At 40.5% G+C, this 25,932-nt stretch overlaps 1 protein-coding gene across 5 annotated transcripts in view; it reads right to left on the bottom strand.

Annotated features, from left to right (window-relative positions):
- TAMM41 (TAM41 mitochondrial translocator assembly and maintenance homolog) overlaps positions 1-25,932 on the bottom strand; it is a 77,800-nt gene that overhangs the window by 25,229 nt on the left and 26,639 nt on the right. For all 5 annotated transcript variants that reach the window (XM_066244735.1, XM_066244739.1, XM_066244737.1 and 2 more), the window contains exon 5: positions 19,488-19,633. In XM_066244735.1, coding sequence (XP_066100832.1) covers positions 19,488-19,633 — 146 coding nt within the window. The remainder of the gene's footprint in view (positions 1-19,487; positions 19,634-25,932) is intronic.

Below are 25,932 nucleotides of genomic sequence, written 5' to 3'. Positions count from 1 at the left end.
AAAATTTATTTTTCCTTTTTCCCCCCTTTTTCCTTTTCTTCCTTCTTATTTCTTTTCCTCTTTCATTTTTGAATTTCGTTTTTTAAATTTTATATATTTTCATTATTGTTTGTGGGTATTTTGTTTTTATTTTTTTCTTTGCTTTTGATCTTTTTTCCTATGGTTGTTCTTGTAATTTTATAAATTTTCATAATTTTGATTGTTGTATTTTTAAAATATTTCAATGTTTTCAGGGTTTTTTTTTTGTTAGGATTCTTAACTATACCACTCTCAAATGCCATCAAGGAAGAAGAAATCAAATACCATGGCTACACAAGATAGAAATGTATTACAGAAAGAAAATGAAAAATCTCCAGAAAAAAAAACTCAAGTACATGGAAGCCTTGGAGTTAAATAATAGAGAATTCAAACTTAAAGTTATGAACATACTCAATGAAATGCGAGAAGACACCAATAGGCAACTTAATGAGCTCAGAAAACAAAGTAATGAACAAAATGAATACCTCACCAAGGAAATTGAAACTTTAAAAACAGAGATGAAGGGGAGACAAGATGGCGATGGAGTAGGCGGATGTACCAACTTCCACTTTCCAGAACCAAAGTGGATTACAAACTAATTTCTTTTTTTTTTGTATTTCTCTGAAGTTGGAAATAGGGAGGCAGTCAGACAGACTCCCACATGCGCCCGACTGAGATCCACTGGTATGCCCACCAGGGGGCGATGCTCTGCCAATCTGGGGCCTCGCTCTGTTGCAACCAGAGCCATTCTAGCGCTTGAGGCAGAGGCCATGGAGCCATCCTCAGCGCCTGGGCCAATTTTGCTCCAATGGAGCCTTGGCTGCGGGAGGGGAAGAGGGAGACAGAGAGGAAGGAGAGGGAGAGGGGTGGAGAAGCAGATGGACGCTTCTCCTGTGTGCCTGGGCCGGGAATTGAACCCGGGACTCCTGCACGCCAGGCCGATGCTCTACCACTAAGCCAACTGGCCAGGGCTGATTACAAACTAATTTTAAGAACCATCATCTAGTAAAACCAACTTTGGACTAAACTATGAGGACTCTTCAACCAAAGAACACTGAAGAAGGCACACTAAGACTGGTAGGAAAAGCAGAAACGCAGAGAAGGCTGCCCAGCTCCCTGGAGCGAACAGCAGCTGGGAGAGAATTGCGTGGCGGGAAGTGAGTTTAGCAGAGAGGGGAGGGTCCTGAGTCCCAGGAACAAAGTCCCAGCCTGCAGTCCCAGAGCCTAGAAGAGGCGTATGGACAGTATTTAGCTGGAAACAGACAGGATACTGTTTGTGAGAAAGAGACTGATTTCTCAGAACCAGGATTCTTCTTAAAGGGACCACGCAGAACCTCTCTCACAAACACTCACCCGGGGCTCTGGGGGATGGGGAGAGAGGAGAGGACCGGAGTAGCAGGAAGAGAGTGTAATCTAGGAGGCACAGGGAGAAACCTTTAGCGAGACAGCCACCCTAACCTCTGGGACGAGTCACACCCCAAATCTGAAGTGAATATTTCCCCTGGAAACAGCAATACCAGCAAAGGAAAGCAGGAAACTTGCCAAACAAGCTCTCCCGCGGCACTCAGAGCAGAGTCGCTTAGAAGGAGGGAGCTTTCGGGACTACAGTAGTGAGTCTTAGGGTCTGAGCTGCAGTGCCCCCACCCACATGGCTGAGGGCTCACCTGAGGGTGGGCGGCGGCAGGGCGCGGAACTGCGGTTCTATTGGCAAGGGTGGGAGCCGCCTGGCCACCACTGAGGCCCAGGTGTGAACTCAGTCTTGCCCAGCTGGGGAGGAGATGTGCAAAAGTGGTCAAGCCCAGCTGCTGACCGTCTGCAATTCAGCCTGCAGGGGAAGGGCAGGAGCCCCAGAAGGGGCGAAGAACTGCCCTAGAGCAAGGGCGCAGAAGCACAGCCTTGCCCCGCCCACGGAACCAAGGTTTGTGTTCTGACTTAGGAGCCGGCTCCTCCTGCGGGGGTGGAGCCAAAAGCCCAGAACAAGTGGAGTCCCGCTACTGAGTGTGGACACGCAGTCCTGCCCAGCCTGTGGAGCCAAGGCTTACAGCCGTCCCACGAGCGTGCTCCTCCTGCAAGGGCGGGTGAAAGCCCAGAATCAAGCAGAGACCTGCAGCTGAGCAAAGGCGCTCGCCACTGCCCTCAGGACTGAGCATAACGCCACCCGCAGGGGCGGGGCGAAGGTCAAAGCCACTGAGGCTTGTACACCCGAGCACGTGATAACAGCCACTCTTGTGAAGGAGAGGCAGAAACCACAGCAACAGCCCCAGTGGGGAGGCACTGGCAACGCCCATAACCAAAGGCCCTAGGCAGCAATAGCAGAGAAGTGGCGGGCCTGCAGACAGACCACAACTAGGGAACACAGAGGCCACACCCAGTGGACTCCAGTGGCCAAAACCTTCTTTTACACAGACAAAATGAGAAGGCAGAGAAATGCAACACAAATGAATCAAGAGAAATCCCCAGAAAAGGACCTGAATGAGTCAGATATAACCAAATTACCAGATGTACAGTTTAAAATAACGATTGTCAGGATGCTCAAAGATATTACAACAGGCCCTGGTCAGTTGGCTCAGTGGTAGAGTGTCGGCCTGGCGTGCAGAAGTCCCAGGTTCGATTCCCAGCCAGGGCACACAGGAGAGGCGCCCATCTGCTTCTCCACCCCTCCCCCTCTCCTTCCTCTCTGTCTCTCTCTTCCCCTCCTGCAGTGAGGCTCCATTGCAGCAAAGACGGCCTGGGCATTGGAGATGGCTCCTTGGCCTCTGCCCCAGGCGCTAGAGTGGCTTTGGTCACAGCAGAGCGATGCCCCGGAGAGGCAGAGCATCGCCCCTTGGTGGGTGTGCCGGGTGGATCCCGGTCGGGCGCCGTGCGGGAGTCTGTCTGACTGTCTCTCCCCGTTTCCAGCTTCAGAAAAATACAAAAAAAAAAAAAAAAAAAAGATATTAGAACAATAGATGGTCATTACGAACACCTAAATAAAGAGATAGCAAATATAAAAAAGGACATTGAAATAATTAAAAAGAATCAGTCAAAAATGACAAATACAATATCAGAAATGAAGAACACAATGGAAGGAATTAAAAGCAGGATGGATGAAGCGGAGAATCAAATCAGCAAGTTAGAGGACAAGATAAATAAAGGCATGGAAGCAGAGCAGAAAAAAGAAAAGAGATTCAAAAAGTCTGAGGAAATTCTAAGAGAGCTCTGTGACAACATAAAGAGAAATAACATCTGCATTATAGGGGTTCCTGAAGAAGAGAAAGAACAAGGAATAGAGACTTTGACATATCATAGCTAAAACTTCCCTCAATTAAGGCAGGAAAACATCTCACATGTTCAGGAAGCACAGAGAACTCCATTAAGGAGAAACCCAAAGAAATCAACACCAAGACACATCGTAATTAAAATACCAAAGCTAAGTGATAAAGAGAAAATATTAAAAGCTGCTAGAGAAAAAAAGACTATCACCTACAAAGGAGCCCCCATAAGGATGACTTCCAACTTCTCAACAGAAACGCTTGAGGCCAGAAGGGAATGGCAAGAAATATTCAAAGTAATGCAGTACAAGAGCCTACAACAAAGACTACTTTATCCAGCAAGGCTATTGTTTAAAATTGAAGGAGAAATAAAAAGCTTTCCAGACAAAAAAACCCCCAAAAAACCTCAAGGAATTCACTACAACCAAACTAAGGCTGCAAGAAATGCTAAGTGGCCTATTGTAAACAGATCAAAGGAGAAAAAGAATATATAGGAAAAGAGAAATACAGTTTTACAGAATAAAATGGCAATAAACAAGTACAAATCAATAATAACCTTAAATGGCCCTGGCAGGTTGGCTCAGTGGTAGAGCATCGGCCTGGCGTGCAGAAGTCCCGGGTTCGATTCCCAGCCAGGGCACACAGGAGAAGCGCCCATCTGCTTCTCCACCCCTCCCCCTCTCTACCCCTCCCCCTCTCTGTCTCTCTCTTCCCCTCCCACAGCCAAGGCTCCATTGGAGCAAAGATGGCCCGGGCACTGGGGATGGCTCCTCGGCCTCTGCCCCAGGCGCTAGAGTGGCTCTGGTCACGACAGAGTGACACCCCGGAGGGGCAGAGCATCGCCCCCTGGTGGGCAGAGTGTCGCCCCCTGGTGGGTGTGCCGGGTGGATCCTGGTCGGGCGCATGCGGGAGTCTGTCTGACTGTCTCTCCCCGTTTCCAGCTTCGGAAAAATACAAAAAAAAAAAAATAATAACCTTAAATGTAAATGGGTTAAATGATCCAATCAAAAGACAAAGGGTAGCTGCATGGATAAGAAAATAGGACCCATACATATGCTGTCTACAAGAGACACACCGTAAAACAAAAGATGCACACAGACTGAAGATAGGATGGAAAAAATATTTCACGCAAATGGAAATGAAAAAAAAGCTGGGGTAGCAATACTTATATCAGACAAAATGGACTTTAAAACAAAGGCTATGGTAAGAGATAAAGAAGGCCACTACATAATGATAAAGGGAGCAATCCAACAGGAAGATATAACCGTTATAAATATCTACGCACCTAATATAGGAGCACATAAATATATATATAAAGCAGACTTTGATGGATTTAAAGGGTGAGATCAACAGCAATACTATAATAGTAGGGAATTTCAATACCCCACTATCATCACTAGATAGATCCTCAAGAAAGAAAATTAACAAAGAAACAGCAGACTTAAAGGACATACTAGATCAACTTGATTTAATAGATATCTTCAGAACCTTTCACCCTAAAACAGCAAAATATACATTCTTTTCAGGTACTCATGGTACATTCTCTAGGATAGACCACATGTTAGGGCACAAAAGCGGTTTCAACAAATCTAAGAAGATTGAAATCATATCGAGCACTTTCTCTGATTTCAATAGCATGAAACTAGAAATCAACCACAACAGAAACACTGAAAAATACTCAAATACTTGGAAACTAAATAGCATGTTATTAAATAACAAATGGGTTAACAATGAGGTCAAAGAAGAAATAAAAAAATTCCTAGAAATGAAGGATAACGAGGATACATCAACTCAAAATTTATGGGACACAGCAAAAGCAGCCCTGAGAGGGAAGTTCATAGCACTACAGGCATACCTCAAGAAGCTAGAAAAAGCTCAAATAAACAACTTGACCCTGCATCTAAAATAACTAGAAAAAGAACAAGTAAAGCCCAGAGGTAGTAGAAGAAAGGAAATAATAAAGATCAGAGCAGAAATAAATGACATAGAGGCTAAAGAAACAATACAGAGGATCAATGAAACCAGGAGCTGGTTCTTCGAAAAGGTAAACAAGATGGATGAACCTTTAACCAGACTCACCAAGAAAAAAGAAAGAGGACTCAAATAAATAAAATTAGAAATGAGAAATAACAACTGACACAACAGAAATACAAAATATTGTAAGAAAAGACTATGAAGAACTGTTTGCCAAAAAACTAGACAACCTAGATGAAATGGACAAATTCCTAGAAACATGGAATCTTCCAAAAATTAATCTGGAAGAATCAGAAAACCTGAGCAGACCAATTACAACAAATGAGAAAAACTCCCCAAAAAGAAAAGTCCTGGGCCTGATGGCTTCACAAGTGAATTCTACCAAATATTAAAAGAAAAACTAACTCCTATACTTCTCAAGCTATTTAAAAAAATTCAAGAGGAAGAAAGACTTCCAAGCTCCTTTTATGAGGCGAGTATAATTCTGATTCCAAAACCAGGCAAAGATAACACAAAGAAAGAAAATTATAGGCCAATATCCCTGATGAATTTAGATGCTAAAATCCTCAACAAAATATTAGCAAACCGGATCCAGCAATATATGAAAAAAATCATACACCATGATCAAGTGGGATTTATTCTTGGGAGGCAAGGCTGGTAATATATTCACAAATCAAACAATGTGATTCATCACATAAACAAAAGGAAGGAGAAAAACCACATGATAATTTCAATAGATGCAGAAAAAGCATTTGATAAAATCCAGCACCCATTCATGATCAAAATTCTCAGCAAAGTGGGAATACAGGGAACATACCTCAACATGATAAAGGCCATCTATGACAAACCCACAGCTAATATCATACTCAATGGGCAAAAATTAAAAGCAATCCCCTTAAGATAAGGAACAAGGCAGGGGTGCCCCCTTTCACCGCCCTTATTCAACATAGTTCTGGAAGTCCTATCCACAGCAATGAGACAAGAAATAAAAGGTATCCAAATAAGAAGTAAAACTATCATTATTTGCAGATATGATATTGTATATAGAAAACGCTAAAGTATCAGTCAAAAAACTACTGGACGTAATAAATGCATTCAGCAAGGTGGCAGGATATAAAATTAATATTGAGAAATCAGAGGCATTTTTATACACTAACAATGAACTGTCAGAAAGAGAAATTAAGAAAGCAATCCCCTTCACCACTGTAACCAAAAAAATAAAGTTCCTAGGAATAAATTTAACCAGGGAGATTAAAGATTTGTACTCGGAAAATTATAAAACATTGATAAAAGAAATCAGGGAAGATACAAACAAGTGGAAGCTTATACTATTCTCATGGTTAGGAAGAATAAACATTATTAAAATGTCTATATTACCCAAAGCAATTTATAAATTCAATGCAATACCGATTAAAATACCAATGACTTACTTCAAAGATATAGAACACATATTCCAAAAATGCATATGGAACCAAAAGAGAACAGAATAGCCTCAGCAATCTTGAAAAGGAAGAATAAAGTAAGAGGTATCACACTTCTGGATATCAAGTTATATTACAAGGCCATTGTACTCAAAACAGCCTGGTACTGGCATAAGAACAGGCATATAGATCAAAGGAACAGAACTGAGAACCCAGAAATAAACCCACACTTTTATGGACAACTGATATTTGACAAAGGAGGTAAGAGCATACATTGGAGTAAAGACCACCTCTTCAACAAGTGGTGTTGGGAAAACTGGACAGCTACCTGCAAAACAATGAAACTAGACCACCAACTTACACCATTCACAAAAATAAACTCAAAATGGATAGAAGATTTAAATGTAAGCCGTAAAACAATAAGCATCTTAGAAGAAATCATAGGCAGTAAGTTCTCCGACATCTCTCACAGCAATATTTGCCGATTTATCTCCATGGGCAAGTGAAATAAAAGACAGGATAAACAAACAAATGGGACTATATCAAACTAAAAAGCTTCTGCACAGCTAAAGACAATAAGAACAGAATAAAAAGACAAACTACACAATGGGAGAATATATTTGACAATATGTCTGATAAGGGGTTAATAACCAAAATTTACAAAGAACTTGTAAAACTCAATACCAGGAAGACAAACAATCCAATCAAAAAATGGGCGAAAGAAATGAATAGACACTTCTCCAAAGAGGACATACAAATGGCCAATAGGCATATGAAAAAATGCTCAACATCACTAATCATTAGAGAAATGCAAATTAAAACCTCAATGAGATATCACCTCACACCAGTCAGAATGGCGCTCATCAACAAAACAACACAGGATAAATGCTGGCGAGGATGTGGAGAAAAGGGAACCCTCCTGCACTGCTTGTGGGAATGCAGACTGGTGCAGCCAATGTGGAAAACCATATGGAGATTCCTTAAAAAATTAAAAATCGAACTGCCTTTTGACTCAGCTATACCGCTTTTAGGAATATACCCCAAGATCACCATAACACTGTTTGAAAAGAAGAAATGTACCCCCATGTTTGTTGTTCACAATAGCGAAGATCTGGAAACAGCCCAAGTGTCCGTGAGTGGATGAGTGGATTAAAAAGCTTTGGTACATATATACTATGGCATATTATTCAGCCATAAGAAATGATGACATCAGATCATTTACAACAACATGGATGGACCTTGATAACATTATACTGAGCGAAATAAGTAAATCAGAAAAAACTAAGAACTATATGATTCCATACATAGGTGGGACATAAAAATGAGACTCAGAGACATGGACAGGAGTGTGGGGGTTACAGGGTGGGGGGGAGGAGAGGGAAGGGGTTGGGGGAGGGGAGGGACATAAAGAAAACCATTTAGAAGGTGAAGGAAGACAACTGGACTTTGGGTGATGGGAATGCAGCATAATCAAATGTCAAAATAACCTAGAGATGTTTTCTCTGAACATATGTACCCTGATTTATCAATGTCACCCCATTAAAAAAAACAGAGATGAAGAACTTAATACGTGAATTGAAGACTGAGGTAGCAAGTTTAGCTAAAAGAACAAGCCAGATAGAAGAAAGAATAAGTGACATTGAAGAGAGCCAACTAGAGATTCTACAGAGAGAAGAAGAGAGAGATTCATACACTAAAAAAACTGAGAGAGTTCTACAAGAATTGTCTGACTCCATCAGAAAGAGCAATATAAGAATAATAGGGCCTGGCCAGGCAGTGGCATAGTGGATAGAATATAGGACTGGGATGTGAAGAACCCAGGTTCGAGACCCTGAGGTTGCCAGCTTGAGCGTGGGCTCATCTGGTTTGAGCAAGGCTCACTAGCTTGAGCTCAAGGTTGCATGCTCGAGCACAGGGTCACTCTGTCTGCTGTATCCCCCCCCATCAAGGCACATATGAGAAGGTAATCAATGAACAACTAAGGAACCACAACGAAGAACTGATGTTTTTCTTTCTTTTTAAAAAAAAAATTTTTTTTCAAGAGACAGAGAGTCAGAGAGAGGGATAGATAGGGACAGACATACAGGAACAGAGGGATATGAGAAGCATCAAGGATAAATTTTTCATTGCGACACCTTAGTTCATTGATTGCCTTCTCATATGTGCCTTGACCATGGGCTTTCAGCAGACTGAGTGACCCCGTGCTCGCGCCAGCGACTTTGGATCCAAGCTGGTGAGCTTTGCTCAAGCCAGATGAGCCCATGCGCTCAAGCTGGCAACCTCAGGGTCTCAATCCTGGGTCCTCCGCATCCCAGTCCGACACTCTATCCACTGCGCCACCGCCTGGTCAGGCAGAATTGATGTTTTTTGTCTGTCTCCTTTCTTGTCTGTCTGTCCTTCTCTCTGACTCTCTCTGTTTCTGCCACAGGAAAAAAGAAGAATAATAGGTATATCAGAAGAAGAAGAGAGGGAAAGGAAATGGAGAGCCTATTCAAACAAATAATTGATGAGAACTTCCCAAACCTATGGAAAGAGTTAGAGCCTCGAACCCAAGAAGCAAACACAATGCCGAGTTACCTCAACCCAAACAGACCTACTCCAAGGCACACTGTAATAAGATTGTCAAAAATCAATGACAAACAAGGAATTCTCAAGGTAGCTAGGGAAAAGAGAAACATACATATAAAGGAGAGCTCTTTAGGTTATCAGATTTCTCAGCAGAATCTCTACAAGTCAGAAGAGAGTGGGCCTAAACATTCAAAGTACTAAAAGAAAGAAATTGCCAGCCAAGAATACTATGTCCATCAAATGTGAAGGAGAAATAAAAACTTTTACAGACACACAGAATCTGAGGGAATTTATCACTAGAAAACCCCACATTAGGAAATACTCAAGAGGGTTATTCAACCAGATACAAGGAACAAAACAAATCAAAAGTACAAGTAAAAGTTCCAACAAAGTTGCAATAAAAACAAGGATAACCTGTGACAAAAATAACATAAAAGGGGAAGGATAAAGATCTGCAGTAGCAAAGGAGGATGAAGTGCAGAAGCACTCATATGACAAAGGACTCTTATACATATGAACATTTTTTTCTTACCCTAATGGTAACCACCCACAAAATAGCCACTACTGAAACACACAGCTTAAAAAAGAAGTAACAGGGGAAAGAAGTATTGGAATACCACCAAACAAAAACAATTGACAGAAACAAAAAGAGAAGAACCAAATAAGACATAGAACTATCAGAAAAAAAAAACACATAAAATGGCTATAGGAAATCCTCAAGTATCAATAATTACCCTAAATGTAAATAAATGGACTGAACTCACCAATAAAGAGGCACAGAGTAGCAGATTAGATCAAAAAGCAAAACCCAACCATATGCTGCCTTCAAGAGACACATCTAAACTGCAAGGACAGAAGTACTGTATTTTTTGCTCCATAAGACACACTTTTTTCCCCCCAAAGGTGGAGGGGAAAATGCCCATGTGTCTTATGAAGTAAATGTTCATTTTTTTTAGCTGCTGCGGGGCACTGTGCTGGTAAACATATGTAAAATGAGCGCCAGTAGGAGTGTAATCATATCCACCACGGCAGCATGCCGAACCCCGGCATCTGCTGAGTGATCTCCTGGTTCCGGTTTCCACAGTTGCATGCAGCGCAGGAGGGAAGGCAAGCAACGTTGTGTGGGCGCATTCCTCTGGCATCATCGAAGGCAGACGTGAGAGGCGCGCTGCAGTGGTAGAAGACTGCGCTGCAGCTGCTGGGCTCTGTGTGAAGTGCTGATGTCACTTGCTGCCCTATTAGTTAGTGCTTGACCAGTTTAGAGCACATATTAGTGAAACCACAAAAAAAAAAATCTTTAAAGAAGTAAAGACTCACCTAGCTGTAATTCTTGGGGGTCTTACCAGCCAGGTGCAACCTCTCAATGTTTCATTAGCAAACCGTTTAAAGTCTTTATGCGAGAAGAGTGGAACAAATGGATGACTGATGGTAATCATGATCTGACACCAACTGGACGAATGAAGAGACCCACTATCACTCAGGTTTGTGAATGGGTGAAAACATCATGGCAGTCAGTGAAGAATAAAACCGTGGTAATGGTAATTCAAAAATGTGGCATTAGCAATGCCTTAGATGGCACTGAAGATGGTATCATATATGAAAATAGCGAAGAAAGTGATACCAGTAATTGTGAGCAACTGAGCTTCTTAAATTCTGACACTAGCGATGATTAGTTCCTGGGGTTCCCGGACAACTAGAAGAGTATTTGAATATTAAAGTCTCTCCTCATTTGTTAATAACAGTGCTAATGGTTGTTAATACTGTTGTTGAGTTTACATTGTTGAAATATTATTGTGGTATATTTTATTAAATATTTTAACACACCATTTGGTTTAGAATATTTTTTTCTTATTTTCCTCCTTAAAACACTAGTTGCATCCTATGGTCAGGTGCATCTTATGGAGCAAAAAATTGGTAGATTCAAAGTGAAAAGCTGGAAAATGATTCTCTAAGCAAATAATATACAAAGAAAAGCAGATGTAGCCATACCCATATCTGACAATGCTGACTTCAAGACAACAAAGGTGACTAGAGACAAAGATGGCCATTTCATAAAGGGGACACTGTATCAAGAACACATAACACTTCTAATATATATGCACTAAACCAGGCATCACCCAAATTGTAAGACATCTACTAACTGATCTAAACAGAGAAGCAGACAAAAACAAGATCATACTTGGAGATTTCAACACACCATTGATGGCTTTAGATAGATCATCCAAACAGAAAATCAATAAAGAAATATAGGCCTTAAATGACCCTCTGGACTAAATGGACATTTCATCCCAAAATGTCAGATTATACACTCTTCTCTAGTGTTCATGGAACATTCTCAAGGATAGACCATATTGTTAGGGACCTAAAAATAAACAGGGTATTTTGCAATTTGGAGTCTGGGGGACAGAGGTGCTGGGAGCTGACTGTAAGCTGACAGTCCACCCAACCCCCCACCTCACCTGCCTGATTAAGTTGCAAAGGGCTGTGCTTCAGCACTTGTCCTGTCTGCCCATGTTCCCCGGAAGGACTGGAAGCTAGTTACTTCTTTGTGTAAAGTTAAGATGGTGGGGGTTTTTCTGTACCTGGTGGTTTCTTGTGTTGTCTTGGAAATGTGATTGATTTGCTAATGGTCCACCTCATCCAGTAAATAAAGAAGGATGTTTTCTGGGGGCAGCCATGCTTTTGCAGCTTGGCCAGGGCAGGAGTTACTGCTGGCAAGGAGCTGTGGCATCCTCCTGAAATCCATCTTATATATGTCTTTAAGCCTTTGTCTATTTTTCATTCAATTTTGTACCATTCCTGCTTGAGACCCTGGAATAGACTCGTGGTGCAGGTCGCGACATCGTATATTGGGCCACAAAACTAACATCAACAAATTCAGGAAGATTGAAATTATACCAAGTTCATAGGCTTTGAAATTAGAATTCAACTATAAAAAGGAAGAAAAGAAATCCACAAAAAATGTGGAAATTAAACAACATGCTTCTAAAAAAATGACTGGGTCAAAAAAGAAATAAAAGCAGAGATCAAAAGAGATATACCGACAAATGAAAATGACAACACGACATATCAAAATTTCTGGGATGCAGCAAAAGCAGTAATAAGAAGGAAGTTTATATCAATACAGGCTTATATCAAGAAACAACAGCCTGATCAGGCAGTGGTGCAGTGGATAGAGCGTCAGATTAGGATGTAGAAGACCCAGGTTCGAGACCCCAAGGTTGCCAGCTTGAGTGCGGGCTCATCTGGTTTGAGCAAAAGCTCACCAGCTTGGACCCAAGGTCACTGGCTTGAGCAAGGGGTTACTCGGTCTGCTGTAGCCCCACAATCAAGGCACATATGAGAAAGTAATCAATGAACAACTAAGGTGTCACAATGAAAAACTAATGATTGATGCTTCTCATCTCTCTCCGTTCCTGTCTGTCTGTCCCTATCTATCCCTCTCTCTGACTCTCTCTCTGTCTCTGAAAAAAAAAAAGAGAAACAACAGAGATCCCAAGTAAACAACCTAACATCACACCTTAAAGGAACTAGAAAAAGAATAAAGGCAACCCAAAGTCAGAAGAAAGGAAATAGTAAAAATTAGAGAACTAAATGAAATAGAGAACAAAAACACTATAGAAAAAATTAATATATCAAAGAGCCGGTTCTTTGAAAAGATCAATAAAATTGACAAACCACTGGCTAGACTCACTAAGGAAAAAAGAGGAAGGACTCATATAAATAAAATCCAAAATGAAAGAGGAGAAATTACCACAGACATTATAAATATACAAAAGATCATAGAATATTATGAAAAATTACATGCCACCAAATTCAACAACCTAGAGAAAATGGATAAATTTCTAGAACTATACAATCTTTCCAGACTGAGCCACGAAGAAGTGGAAAACCTAAATAGATCTATAAGCAGGGAGGAAATAGGAACAACTATCTAAAACCTCCCCAAAACAAAAGTCCAGGACCAGATGGCTACACTAGTGAATTCTAAACATTCAGAAAAGATTTGGTACCTGTCCTTCTCAAAGCCTTCCAATAAACAGAAGAAGCAACACTCCCTAACACATTTTATGAGGCCAACATAACCCTCACACCAAAACCTGGCAAGGACAACACACAAAAAAGAAAACTACTGACCAATATCTCTAATGAATACAGATGCAAAATACTAGCAAACCTAATACAACAACACATTAAAAAAATAATACATTGCTGTATCAAGTGGGATTTATTCCAGGAGCACAAGGATGGTTCAATGTATGAAAATTGACTAACATAATATACCACCTCAACAAAACAAAGAATAAAAACCATATGATCCTATCAATAGATGCAGAAAAGGCATTCAATAAGATACAATATCCTTTATGTTTAAAACACTCAATGAAATTGGAATAGAAGGAAAGTACCTCAACATTATAAAGGCCATATATGACAAATCACAGCTATTATCAATTTAAATGGTGAAAAAATGAAGGCTTTTTTTCTAAAATGAGGGACAAAACAAGGCTGCCCACTGTCTCCACCCTATTCAACATAGTTCTGGAAGTTGTAGCCAGAGCAATCAGGCAAAAGAAAGAAATAAAAAGCATTCATATCAGGAAAGAAGAAGTAAAGGTATCACTTTTTGTTTTTTTTTTTTGTATTTTTTTTTTCTTAAGCTGGAAATGGGGAGAGACAGTCAGATAGACTCCCGCATGCGCCCGACCAGGATCCACCTGGCACGCCCACCAGGGGCGACGCTCTGCCCACCAGGGGGCGATGCTCTGCCTCTCCGGGGCGTTGCTCTGCTGCGACCAGAGCCACTCTAGCGCCTGGGGCAGAGGCCAAGGAGCCATCCCCAGGGCCCGGGCCATCTTTGCTCCAGTGGAGCCTTGGCTGCGGGAGGGGAAGAGAGAGACAGAGAGGAAGGAGGGGGCGGGGGTGGAGAAGCAAATGGGCGCTTCTCCTATGTGCCCTGGCGGGGAATCGAACCCGGGTTCCCCGCACGCCAGGCCGACGCTCTACCGCTGAGCCAACCGGCCAGGGCCAGGTATCACTTTTTGCAGATGACATGGTTCTGCACATAGAAAACCCCATAGACTCCACCAAAAAACTATTAGAAACAATAAACCAATATAATAAAGTCAAAGGATACAAAATCAATATACAAAAGTCTACTGCTTTCCTATATACCAACAATGAAACTTCAGAAAATGAACTAAAAAAAATTTCTTTTACAATTACAACAACAAAAAACAATAAAGTACCTAAAAATAAATGTAACAAAGGATGCAAAGGAGCTATATACTAAAAACTACAAAACATTATTGAAAGAAATTGAAAAAGACACAATGAAACAAAAAAAATATTCCATGTTCATGGATTGGAAGAATGAACATAGTTAAAATGGCCATATTACCCAAAGCAATATACAAATTGAATGCAATTCCCATCAAAATCCCACTGTCATTCTTTAAAAAAATAGAACAAAAAATTACCAGGTTTGTATGGAACCATAAAAAACCCCAAACAGCCAAAGCAATCCTGAGAAAAAAGAATGAAGCCGGAGGTATCACACTACCTCACTTAAAATTATACTATAGAGCCACAATAATCAAAACACCATGGTATTGGCATAAAAACAGACATACATACCAATGAAACAGAATTGAGAGCCCAGAAATAAGGCCACACATATATGGACAAATTATCTTTAACAAAGGAGCCAAAAACACACAATGGAGAAAAGAAAGCCTCTTTAATAAATGGTGTTGGGAAAATTGGAAAACCACACGCAAAAGAGTGAAACTTGATTAAAGTTTGTCTCCCTGCACAAAAATTAATCCAAAATGGATCAAAGACCTAAATATAAGATTTAAAACAATAAATTACATAGAAGAAAACATAGGTACTAAGCTCATGGACTTAAATGGGGGAGAGGACCTGAACAGACACTTCTCCCAAGAGGACATACAAATGGCCAACAGGTACATGAAAAGATGCTCATCTTCACTAGCTACTTAAGAAATGCAGATCAAAACTACAATGAGATACCACCTCATACCTGTTAGATTGGCTATTATCAACAAGATAGATAATAAGTGTTGGAGAGGCTGTGGAGAAAAAGAAACACTCATTCACTGCTAGTGGGAATGCAAATTAGTACAACCACTATGGAAGAAAATATGGTGGTTCCTCAAAACATTAAGAATAGAATTACCATATATGACCCAGCAATCCCTCTACTGGTATCTACCTGAAAAAATCGAAAACATAGGTACGTAAAGACACATGCACCCCCATGTTCATCACAGCATTATTCACAGTGGCCAAGACATGAAAACAACTGAAGTGTCCCTTAATAGAGGACTGGATAAAGAAGATGTGGTACATATATACAATGAACTACTACTCAGCCATAAGAAATGACGACATCATGACATTACAACAACATAGATGGACCTTGAGAACATATTGAGTGAACTAAGTAAATCAGAAAAAGCTAAAAACTCCTGTGTGCCCTGGCCGGTTGGCTCAGTGGTAGAGCATCGGCTCGGCATGTGGAAGTCCCAGGTTCAATTCCCGGTCAGTGCCCACAGGAGAAGCACCCATCTGCTTCTCCACCCTTCCCCCTCTCCTTTCTCTCTGTCTCTCTCTTCCCCTCCTGCAGCCAAGGCTCCACTGGAGCAAAGTTAGACAAGGCACTGAGGATGGCTCCATGGCTTCCGCCTCAGGTGCTGAGGATGATTCTGGTTGCAGCGGAGCAATGCCCCAGATGGGCAGAGCATCGCCCCCTGGTGGGCACGTGGGTGGATCCCAGTAGGACGCATGCAAGAGTCTGTCTGCCTCCCTGCTTCTCACTTTAGAAAAATACAAAAAAAGCCAAACAAAAAAAGCTAAGAACTGTATGATTTCGCACTTAGGTGGGATATAAAACTGAGACTTATGGACATAGATAAAAGTGAAATGGTTACCAGGGGAAAGGGAATGTGGGGGAAGAGAAAGGGGACTTGAGTGAATGGGGAGGGTGGAGGAAAGGAGGGGTAAGGGAAAGATGTAAAGAGGGATAAATATAAGGTGATGGAAAATGATTTGACTTGGGTGATGGGTATACAACATAATCAACAGTTCAAATGCTATAGAAATGTTCACCTGAAATCTATGTACTCTTATTGATCAGTCACCCTATTAATTTTCTAAATAAATTTTAATTAAAAAAATAAATAAATAAAATTCTTAGGGAAAATTATTTCCAACCTAAAACTTGATAGTTAGTCCAAACTTTCAATCACTGCAAGGGCAGGATTTTCAGATGTGCATTGCCTTAAAAAATTTACTTTCCTCACAACCTACGTTAGGAAGGTATACTTCATCAAACTTAAAGTGTAACCATGAAAGAAGTAGATAAAAGATCTACAGAATTAAAAACTAGCACAGTAGAGAGGCAAAAAAATTCTAAGGTGACAATGAAAAGAAGTCGCAAGAGAACAGTAAATTGTGCAGTAAAGTCTCAGAAAGGAAGTGGGAATACAGGGCTCCATGAAAATGTCCCCAAGAAAAACAAGAAACAGAAAATTCCTGCTGAGCTTGTCTATAACAGGAGAAGTTTTACAGAACTGTAAGAAAGTATGAGGCTAAACTAGCGACAGGTATGAATAAAACCCAGCAAGTGAAAAAAAATTAGACAATTATTAACTCCAAGAAAAACAAAGTTGTACAGGAAAGGAAATTTCATAGTAGTATATCTCAGCAATGGAGAAAAAGTAAGTTGTCGTAATAAAGTGAATATTAAATAGTAACCAACCAGAAATCATGAAATAACTGTGGAGCAAGTGGGAGAGAGTTGGGAAAGTATGTGTGTGTAAACAGTAAAATATTCTCATCTTTCACAGTGACAAAAATAAAGTACAAAATTATAAAATTTAAAAAATGACAGTAAAATCATTATTTAGAAATAGGCAGTTAGCCTGACCTGTGGTGGTACAGTGAGTAAAGTGTCAACCTACAATGCTGAGGTCGCAAGTTCCAAAGTCCGGACTTGCCTGGTCAAAGCACATACGGAAAGCAACTAAGAATTGGTACTTCCTGCTTCTCCACCCGCTTTCTCACTCTCTACTCTCCCTAAAATGAGTAAATAAAATCTTCCAAAAACATTACTTAAATCAAAGCAAAACAAAAAGAAATATGGAGTTAACCATCAGAAGAATCAGCTAATGAGATAAAAGCAGGTGCCTAGGGAGCAGCACTGAGATGTAGAGGTATATAGTACGGAACTCTAACTTTCTGTTGTAAACCTTGAGGTACCATTTGGTTTTTAAACCATGTGTGTGCATTACTTTGAGAAGAGTGTAAATTAAAAACAAAAAATCTCAGTCTGAAGCAAACATGGCAAACTCTGCTCAGTGGAATGGTGGGTATTCTGGGAAATTTTTTTTTTTGTATTTTTCTGAAGTGAGAAGCGGGGTAGGGGGATAAGCAGACAGACAGACTCCCACATGCCTGACTGGGATCCACCTGGCATGCCCATTAGGTGGCAATGCTCAGCCCCTCTCAGGTGTTGCTCCGCTGCAATCGGAGCCATTCTAGCACCTGAGTCGGAGGCCATGGAGCCATCCTCAGAGCCCAGGCCAACTTTGCTCCAATGGAGCCTTGGCTGCGGGAGGGGAAGAGAGAGAGAGAAAGGAGAGGGGTAAGGGTGGAGAAGCAGATGGGCGCTTCTCCTGTGTGCCCTGGATGGGAATCAAACCCAGGACTTCCACACAGCCGGGCCAACATTCTACCGCTGAGCCAACCGGCCAGGGCCTGGGCATTTTTTAATATTTTATTCTTTCCTTATGTTTAAAATTCTTATTTTTAAAAGTCCCCTTTCAGTTCTAAAAATTCCATTAACTTTATTATTATTTTAGTGAGAGAGAGAGAGAGAAAGAGAGAGGGAAAGATAGGGACAGACAGACAGGAAGGGAGAGAGATGAGAATTATTAACTCTTGGTTGTCGCCATCTTAGTTGTTCATTGATCGCCTTCTCATACATGCCTTGACCAGGGGGCTCTGGCTGAGCCAGTGACCTCTTGCTCAAGCCAGCAACCTTGGGCTTCAAGCCAGCGGCCTTTGAGCTCAAGCTAGCAACCATGGGGTCATGTCTATGATCCCATGCTCAAGCCTGTGACCCTGTGCTCAAGCTGGTGAGCCTGTGCCCAATTCCGCGATCTTGGGGTTTCAAACCTGGGTCCTCTGTGTCTCAGGCTGACCTCTATCCATTGTGCCACCGTCTGGTCAGGCTTTTTAAATTTTTAAAATTTATTCATTTTAGAGGGGAGAGAAAGAAAAAGAGACAGAGAGAAAGAGAGAGAAGGGGGGGAGGAACAGGAAGCATCAACTTCCATATGTGTCTTGACCCGACAAGGTCAGGGTTTTGAACCAGGGATCTTGTGTTCCAGGTTGACGCTTTTTCCACTGCACTACCACAGGTCAGGCAATTTTATTATTCAATATAATTTTAGTGGCCCTATTATTTGGAAGAAAAGCATAAAAGGTAAAATAATGTGTTCTTTATGCTAAAAATTTTTTAAAACTGAGGTTTCTATAATGTTAAAAAAATCTCAAGTCCAAATTATTTTTCTCAAAGGAAAAGTTTTTAGTATTTATTTTCAAATACTTAATATTAATTTTAAAATATCTTGAAAGTGTTGTTTAATGTATTAAACAGTTTTAAGATATAATATACATATGTAATACATGGCAGATAAAAACAAGTTTCAGAATAATATGTATGAGTCCATTTATGTAAAACAAAACCAAACAAAAAAAACACCAAAATGCTTCATACATGTGTAAAGGTACAAATATTTATATATACAAAAATTCATGCAAAATAATCTGGAAGAATAAATGCCAAACTGTTAGAAAGCTTACCTCTGGGGAGGCAAATGGGATTAGAGACAGAAAAAAAGGTAATCTGAGAGTTGATTTTCACTTGTTTTTGACTGGTAATATATAGAGTAAGAATTTCAAATGGCAAAAGAGATATATTTGGTGAAGACAAGCCTTGTTCCACATGCCAGCCTCTGGTGCCCTTCTCCAAAGGTGGCCTCTTATTACCAGTCTCTTTTGTTACTTTTTTTAGCATTATTCCCAATATACAGAAGAACATGTTTATATACAAAGCTTACTTTTAAAAATACGTTATCACATTAGTTACACTGCTCTAACTCTTACTTTCCCCCTTAAAATAGATCTTGTTTTAGAAACAGTAGAACTTATTTTCCACAGTTACCTCCAGTCTGCCTTGCTGGATTTTATACACCACTTGTGGATTCTCCTGTAGTATGTTGCCATACAGCTCACGAAAGTGGGCTACGTTGGGCTTTACAATATTCAACACTTTTGCCTTATCCTCTCCAACCGCCATCCGAAAGTCGCCTGGTTAAAACAAACGGAAAAACAAATTTTCCATTGATAATCCACATTCTGATTTATGGACTACAGCCCCACTTTGATACTGCACTAGTTCAAAATGGCAGTATCCCTCGTTCAAAACATTTCCTTTTCCTCCTTAAAACCATGAACTCATCGCCCAAGGAATGAAGGCACTTACTTGGGGAACAAAAGAAAGCATTTCAAATCATAAAGCCTTCTATAACAATTAAAATATAGTTACCTAAGTACGAAAGGTAATCATCATTGAGAGGCTAATCTGCTTTTGTTTTTCCAATGCAAAGCTTCTGTACTTACAAACTTTCATCTTGTGAACAAGCATGGAGACAGGGGCTGTATCACCTTAGACGTGTCCCTGTCACTACTCAGCATGGACATGTTTCCATGAGGGCTTTTGAGGTGGTTTATGAATATAAATACCTGATTATATTTGCTAAAGGCAAAAGCAGAGAGTGTTAAAAGTACTAGTATCTTGTTTACATTTAAGATGAACTTGAAAGCAGATATAATTAAAATTTTTTTTTTTTAATTTTATTTATTGATTTTAGGAGAGAGGAAGGGAGAGAGAAATTCAGAAACATTGATCTGTCCCAGTATGTGCCCTGACCAGGGATCGAACCAGCAACCTCTGTGCTTCAGGGCAATGCACTAACCAACTGAGCTATCTGGTTAGGGCATAATTTTTAAATTTTTAAGTGGAGAGAAATGAGAATGATACATTTGCCTATGGAATGAATTAAGCTGCAAAATAAATAATTCTGAAGGACAAAGAGCAACTTTTGAAACAAATTTGAAGTGCCCTCTCCTTCCTATGCCACTGACAATTATTAGTAGGATATGGAGTGGGGGAAAGGTAATAAAATGGGAAAACTTGAGTGAATGCCTATTGGACTAATGTTAATTCAAGGCAGGTGCCCTGGCTGGATAGCTCAGTTGGTTAGAGCAGTGGTCCCCGACCCTCGGTCCGCATTTGGTACCGGTCTGCAGAGAAAGAATAAATAACTTACATTATTTCTGTTTTATTTATATTTAAGTCTGAACGATGTTTTATTTTTTTAAAATTACCAGATTCCCTCTGTTACATCCATCTAAGACTCACTCAACTCACTTGACGCTTGTCTCGGTCACGTGATACATTTATCTGTCCCACCCTAAAGGCAGGCCCGTGAAAATATTTTCTGACATTAAACCAGTCTGTGGCCCAAAAAAGGTTGGGGACCACTGGGTTAGAGCATCGTCCCAAAGCACAGAGGTTGCCGCTTTGTTCCCTAGTCAGGGGACATGTAGGAATGGCTCTGTGTTCCTGTCCCTCCCTCTCTCTACTAAAATCCCTTACTTTCTCACTGAAATCAATAAATTAAAATTTTTTTTTTAAATTCAAGGCTGGGCACATGTGAGGACCTCCCAGGTGAAGCTTGGTAAGAGCAATGGCTAAAACCTTTGTTGGACAGATAGTTGTCTAGGACAGCAATAAAGTAGCAAGTACGTAGCATAGGCAAATAATCCAGCTACTGAGGAATCCCAGGGACAAGGTGACAATTTGATTTATTTTCCAAACTAGGTCACTTTTGAGGGTGAAGGGAGCACTATGAATAATTCCACCAGGACAAGTACAAACAAACTGGGAAAATCAGGACAAATGATTACCCTCGTCGATTTATTTTTTAGGGGTAAAAAGGGTGGGGCTGAAGGGAGGGATCATCAAAATCATTACATGACACCACAGATTTTCCTAGAGCAAAAAAAATCTGTTAGTTTGTCTTAGAAAAACTAAAAAGGTACCCAAAAGTACACATACTTCATTAAGGAATAAATTATGCCTGTTTTTTAAAACCCACTTATGCTACTACAACCTGGTGGAAAGCAGCTGGGGACTGCAAACTCAGGAAAACATACAGAAAGCTCAGGAACCCAACTTTCGTGATATGAGTTCTGACTCTTCAAGGCAGTGAGCAGAATAAGTCATAATAAGCTGCCCAAATATGAATGAACTTGTTTTTTTTTTCTCACTCACTATTATTTTAAAAGGAAAGAGAGTTAAAGAGTTAAAACCTGAGATCACTGCTGTTGACATCATAAATTGCTAAAATCCATCTTTGGAGAGCAAGCCTAAAGAAATAAACTGAAACAGAGGTTAAGAGGTAAAGTTTACTGAGCATCTGCTAAGTGCCAGGCACTGTTCCCATTGCTTTGCTGCATTACTTCATTTCATCTGCACAGCTATCCCCTCAAGAGATACTATTCCAACCCCATTCAGCATCAAGGCAACAAAGACAGAGATGTAGTAAACTGCTGAAGATTTCCAAGGAGCTAAGTCAATACACTACATACATACAACTGTTCACTGAAGTACTATCTATAATATTGAAGCAACCCAATTGTTTAACAACAGGGGAGTGGATGAACTATGATGGTACACCCATACCCTACCATGGAACAGTGTACAACTATTAAAAGTTGCAGTACTCACACAGCACAAGATGGAAAATGATCATATAAGAAAAAAAAATACAAACGTTTGAGAAAACTTTGTAAAAAAACAGGAAAAACAAGACAAAAGGATTATATTAAAAATGGTTATTTCTACTCTAACAAGATATACATTTATTGTGGATTTTTGTGGGTATGTGTGTTTTACATTTGCTACCATGTTTAGTCTAATTCAGGGGTCCCCCAACTTTTTACACAGGGGGCCAGTTCACTGTCCCTCAGACCGTTGGAGGGCCAAACTATAAAAAAAACTATGAACAAATCCCTATGCACACTGCACATATCTTAAAGTAAAAAACCAAAACAGGTACAAATACAATATTTAAAATAAAGAACAAGTAAATTTAAATCAACAAACTGACCAGTATTTCAATGAGAACTATGCTCCTCTCACTGACCACCAATGAAAGAGGTGCCCCTTCCAGAAGTGTGACGGGGGCCGGATAAATGGCCTCAGGGGCCACATGCGTCCTGTGGGCCGTAGTTTGGGGTCCCCTGGTCTAATTATTCCCAATTTTACAGATGAGAAGAGTGAGGTACAGGATCCAGCTGCCTTTCAATATCAGGGAAGTGACATTTGAGGTGACTAGTTTACTCCACTTTGTAATTTTCCTCCATGCCCTCACTTATGTAATATTGGCATATTAATTCTAGCATTTTAAAATAAATTCACAGGACGCAGAGATGTGATGATGTGGCAAATGTGAATGGAGAGGAAGCTGGATTTCAAGTGTGTAAACCTGTAGGCTTTTATTTAGAGACAATAAATGGATTCTATTGATCTGTGAGGGGATGAAATGTCATCAAACACTGAATCTAACATGGTTGACTCTGAAGAGAAAGATCAGTTTGGATCACTGTTGAGTTCTAAACACTTGTGTCATTTCTTCTCCTTCTATACATTCACTAAACAAAAATTCTTATACTTTCTGAGAGAGAGAGATTGCATTTTACCAAACTAATCCAAATCCTCCCAAAAGAACCTGGAAAATACTCCGGAGCCTCTGAGAATAAGGACAGGAGCTTACTCATCTCTGGCTCCCCAGCTCCTTGCACACTGCCTGGCACATGGGAGGCACATCAATATCTGCTGAACTGAATTTCTCCAACTGCAGTGCAGCAGGACTAGCTCAGCCATAGGCAACAGCAAGCAAATGGGATTATTACCCATTTCTTCAGAACACACAGCATGAACCAGCATCTGATCATAAGAATAAATTTTTCTTACCTCCAGAGATGTTTGCAACAAAACACAAAAATTGAGTAAAACTAACTGCTTTTTTTTTTTTTTTGTATTTTTCTGAAGCTGGAAACGGGGAGAGACGGTCAGACAGACTCCCACATGCGCCCCACCGGGATCCACCCGGCATGCCCACCAGGGGCCACGCTCTGCCCTGCCCCTCCGGAGCGTCGCTCTGCCGTGACCAGAGCCACTCTAGCGCCTGGGGCAGAGGCCAAGGAGCCATCCCCAGCGCCCGGGCCATCTTTGCTCCAATGGAGCCTCGGCTGCGGGAGGGGAAGAGAGAGACAGAGAGGAAGGAGGGGGTTGGAGGTGGGGAAGCAAATGGGCGCTTCTCCTATGTGCCCTGGCCAGGAATCGAACCCGGGTCCCCCGCACACCAGGCCGACGCTCTACCGCTGAGCCAACTGGCCAGGGCCTAACTGCTGACTTTTATTTTATGACTCTATTGATGGGTTTAACTCTTGACTGCTCAAGCCAATCTAATAAAATGGGTAACCAAAAGGATTATTTCTCTTTGACTCTGAAATGAGACAAACCCAGAGATTTATAAACCATCAGTAGTTGGCCTGCCATCAGTGGTTAGGGACATTATGGATGTAGGGATGTGAGGGGCTGTGAAGTACAGTGGAAAGGCTTTCAAGTCTGACAATGTCCCGTGGTGACTGGAGATGAACTTTCTGAATTAGTTTCCTTCTTTATAAAATGGCTATCACAATTGTACTAACCTTACAAGATTGCTTTTAGATTTAAACAAGTTAATGTATTTGAGAATGCTTTGTAAATAGTTAAGCATATATTGTTATCCTTCTCCCCCCACCCTCTCTCTCATACACACACACACACACACACACACACACACACACACACACGATGGGCAAAGGACAGGGGGTAGAGAAAGCTGAGTCTTTGAAGATAACGACTGGTTAACTTTATCACCTCTTGACTAACTGCAATACTGCTGTCATTTCAGTTCAAAAAATATTTGGATGGCTACAAAGTACAAGGAGCTGTGCTAGACATTGGAGATATAAAGATACCTACCTAAGGCAGCAAGTGACATAAAAACATGTGTTTAAGAACAGTAGCCCAAACTGAAGGTTGATATGGCAAAATAATATTCATTTTTAACAGTTTTTGGAGGCATAATTTATATACCATATAATTCACTTATGTAAAGTATACAATTCAATGTTTTTTTAGCATATTTATAGAGTTATGCAACTATCTAATTTTAGAAACTTTTGGCCTCCCTAAAGGAAATGCTGTATCCATTATCAGTCACTCTCCATCTCCCTCCACCCTTGCACCCGCAGCCCTTGGCAAAGATAATCTACTTTCCATCTCTATAGATTTGTTGATTTTGGACATTTTATATAAATGAAATTATACAACATATGGTCTTTTCTGACTTAGCATCTGCTTTCAAAGTTCATGTTGTAGCACCCATTGGTACTTATTCCCATTTATGGCTAAATAATATTCCACTGGATAAATGTGCCACATTTGATTTACCCATTCCTCAGTTGATGAACATTCGGGTTGTTTCCAGTTTTAGGCTATTTATTACAAATAATGTTGCTATGAACATTTGTGTACAAGTTTTTTTTAAATTTTTTTAAGGATTTTTTTTACCCATTTTTATTGGAGAGAGAGAGAGGAAAGAGATAGAACAAGGGAAGGAGCAGGAAGCATCAACTCCCATATGTGCCTTGACAGGCAAGCCCAGGGTTTTGAACCGGCAACCTCAGCATTCAGGTTGACGCTTTATCCACTGTGCCACCAGAGGTCAGGCTGTGTACAAGTTTTTGTGTGGATATATGTTCTCATTTCTATAGGGCAGATACCTAGGAGTAGAACTGCTGGGTCATAGGATAACTCTGTTTAATATTTTGAGAAACTGACAAACTGTTTTCCAAAGTAGCTGTACCATTTTATAATCCCACCAGCAATGTATCAGGGTTTCAATTTCTTCACATCCTCATCAATACTTGCTCTTGCTCTTGTCTTTTTTTCTTAATTTGTTCATTTTAGAGAGAGGAGAGAGAGGGAGAAAGAAGGGGGAGAGGAGCAGGAAGCATCAACTCCCAGATAAGCCTTGATCAGGCAAGCCTAGGGTTTCGAACCTGCAACCTCAGGGTAAACAGGTTGATGCTTCATCCACAGCACCACCACTGGTCAGGCTTGTCTATCTTTTTGATTATAGCTGTTGTAGTGTATGCGAAATGGTGTCTCTGTGGTTTTGACATTTTCTTAATGACTAATGAGGTTGAGCATGCTTATTTGCTATTTGTATACTCTTTTAAAAAAATGTCTATTAATTCATTTGCCTATTTCCACATTGGGATATTTGCCTTTTTATTGCATCCTAAGAATATTTTATGTAGTCTGGATACTAGTCCCTTATGAACAGATACATGATTTGTAAATCTTTTATCCCATTTTGTTGGTTGCTTTTTATTTTATTTTTTTCTTTTTGTATTTTTAAAAAAGATTTTCTTTATTGATTTTAGAGAGAGGTGAGAGGAGGGGGGAGAGAGAGAGGGGAGAGGAG

This window comes from Saccopteryx bilineata, chromosome 10 (genome assembly GCF_036850765.1).
Source record: "Saccopteryx bilineata isolate mSacBil1 chromosome 10, mSacBil1_pri_phased_curated, whole genome shotgun sequence".
Taxonomy (NCBI): domain Eukaryota; kingdom Metazoa; phylum Chordata; class Mammalia; order Chiroptera; family Emballonuridae; genus Saccopteryx; species Saccopteryx bilineata.
Note: the sequence above shows the minus strand (reverse complement) of the source record. Positions and strands in the feature narration are given on the sequence as shown.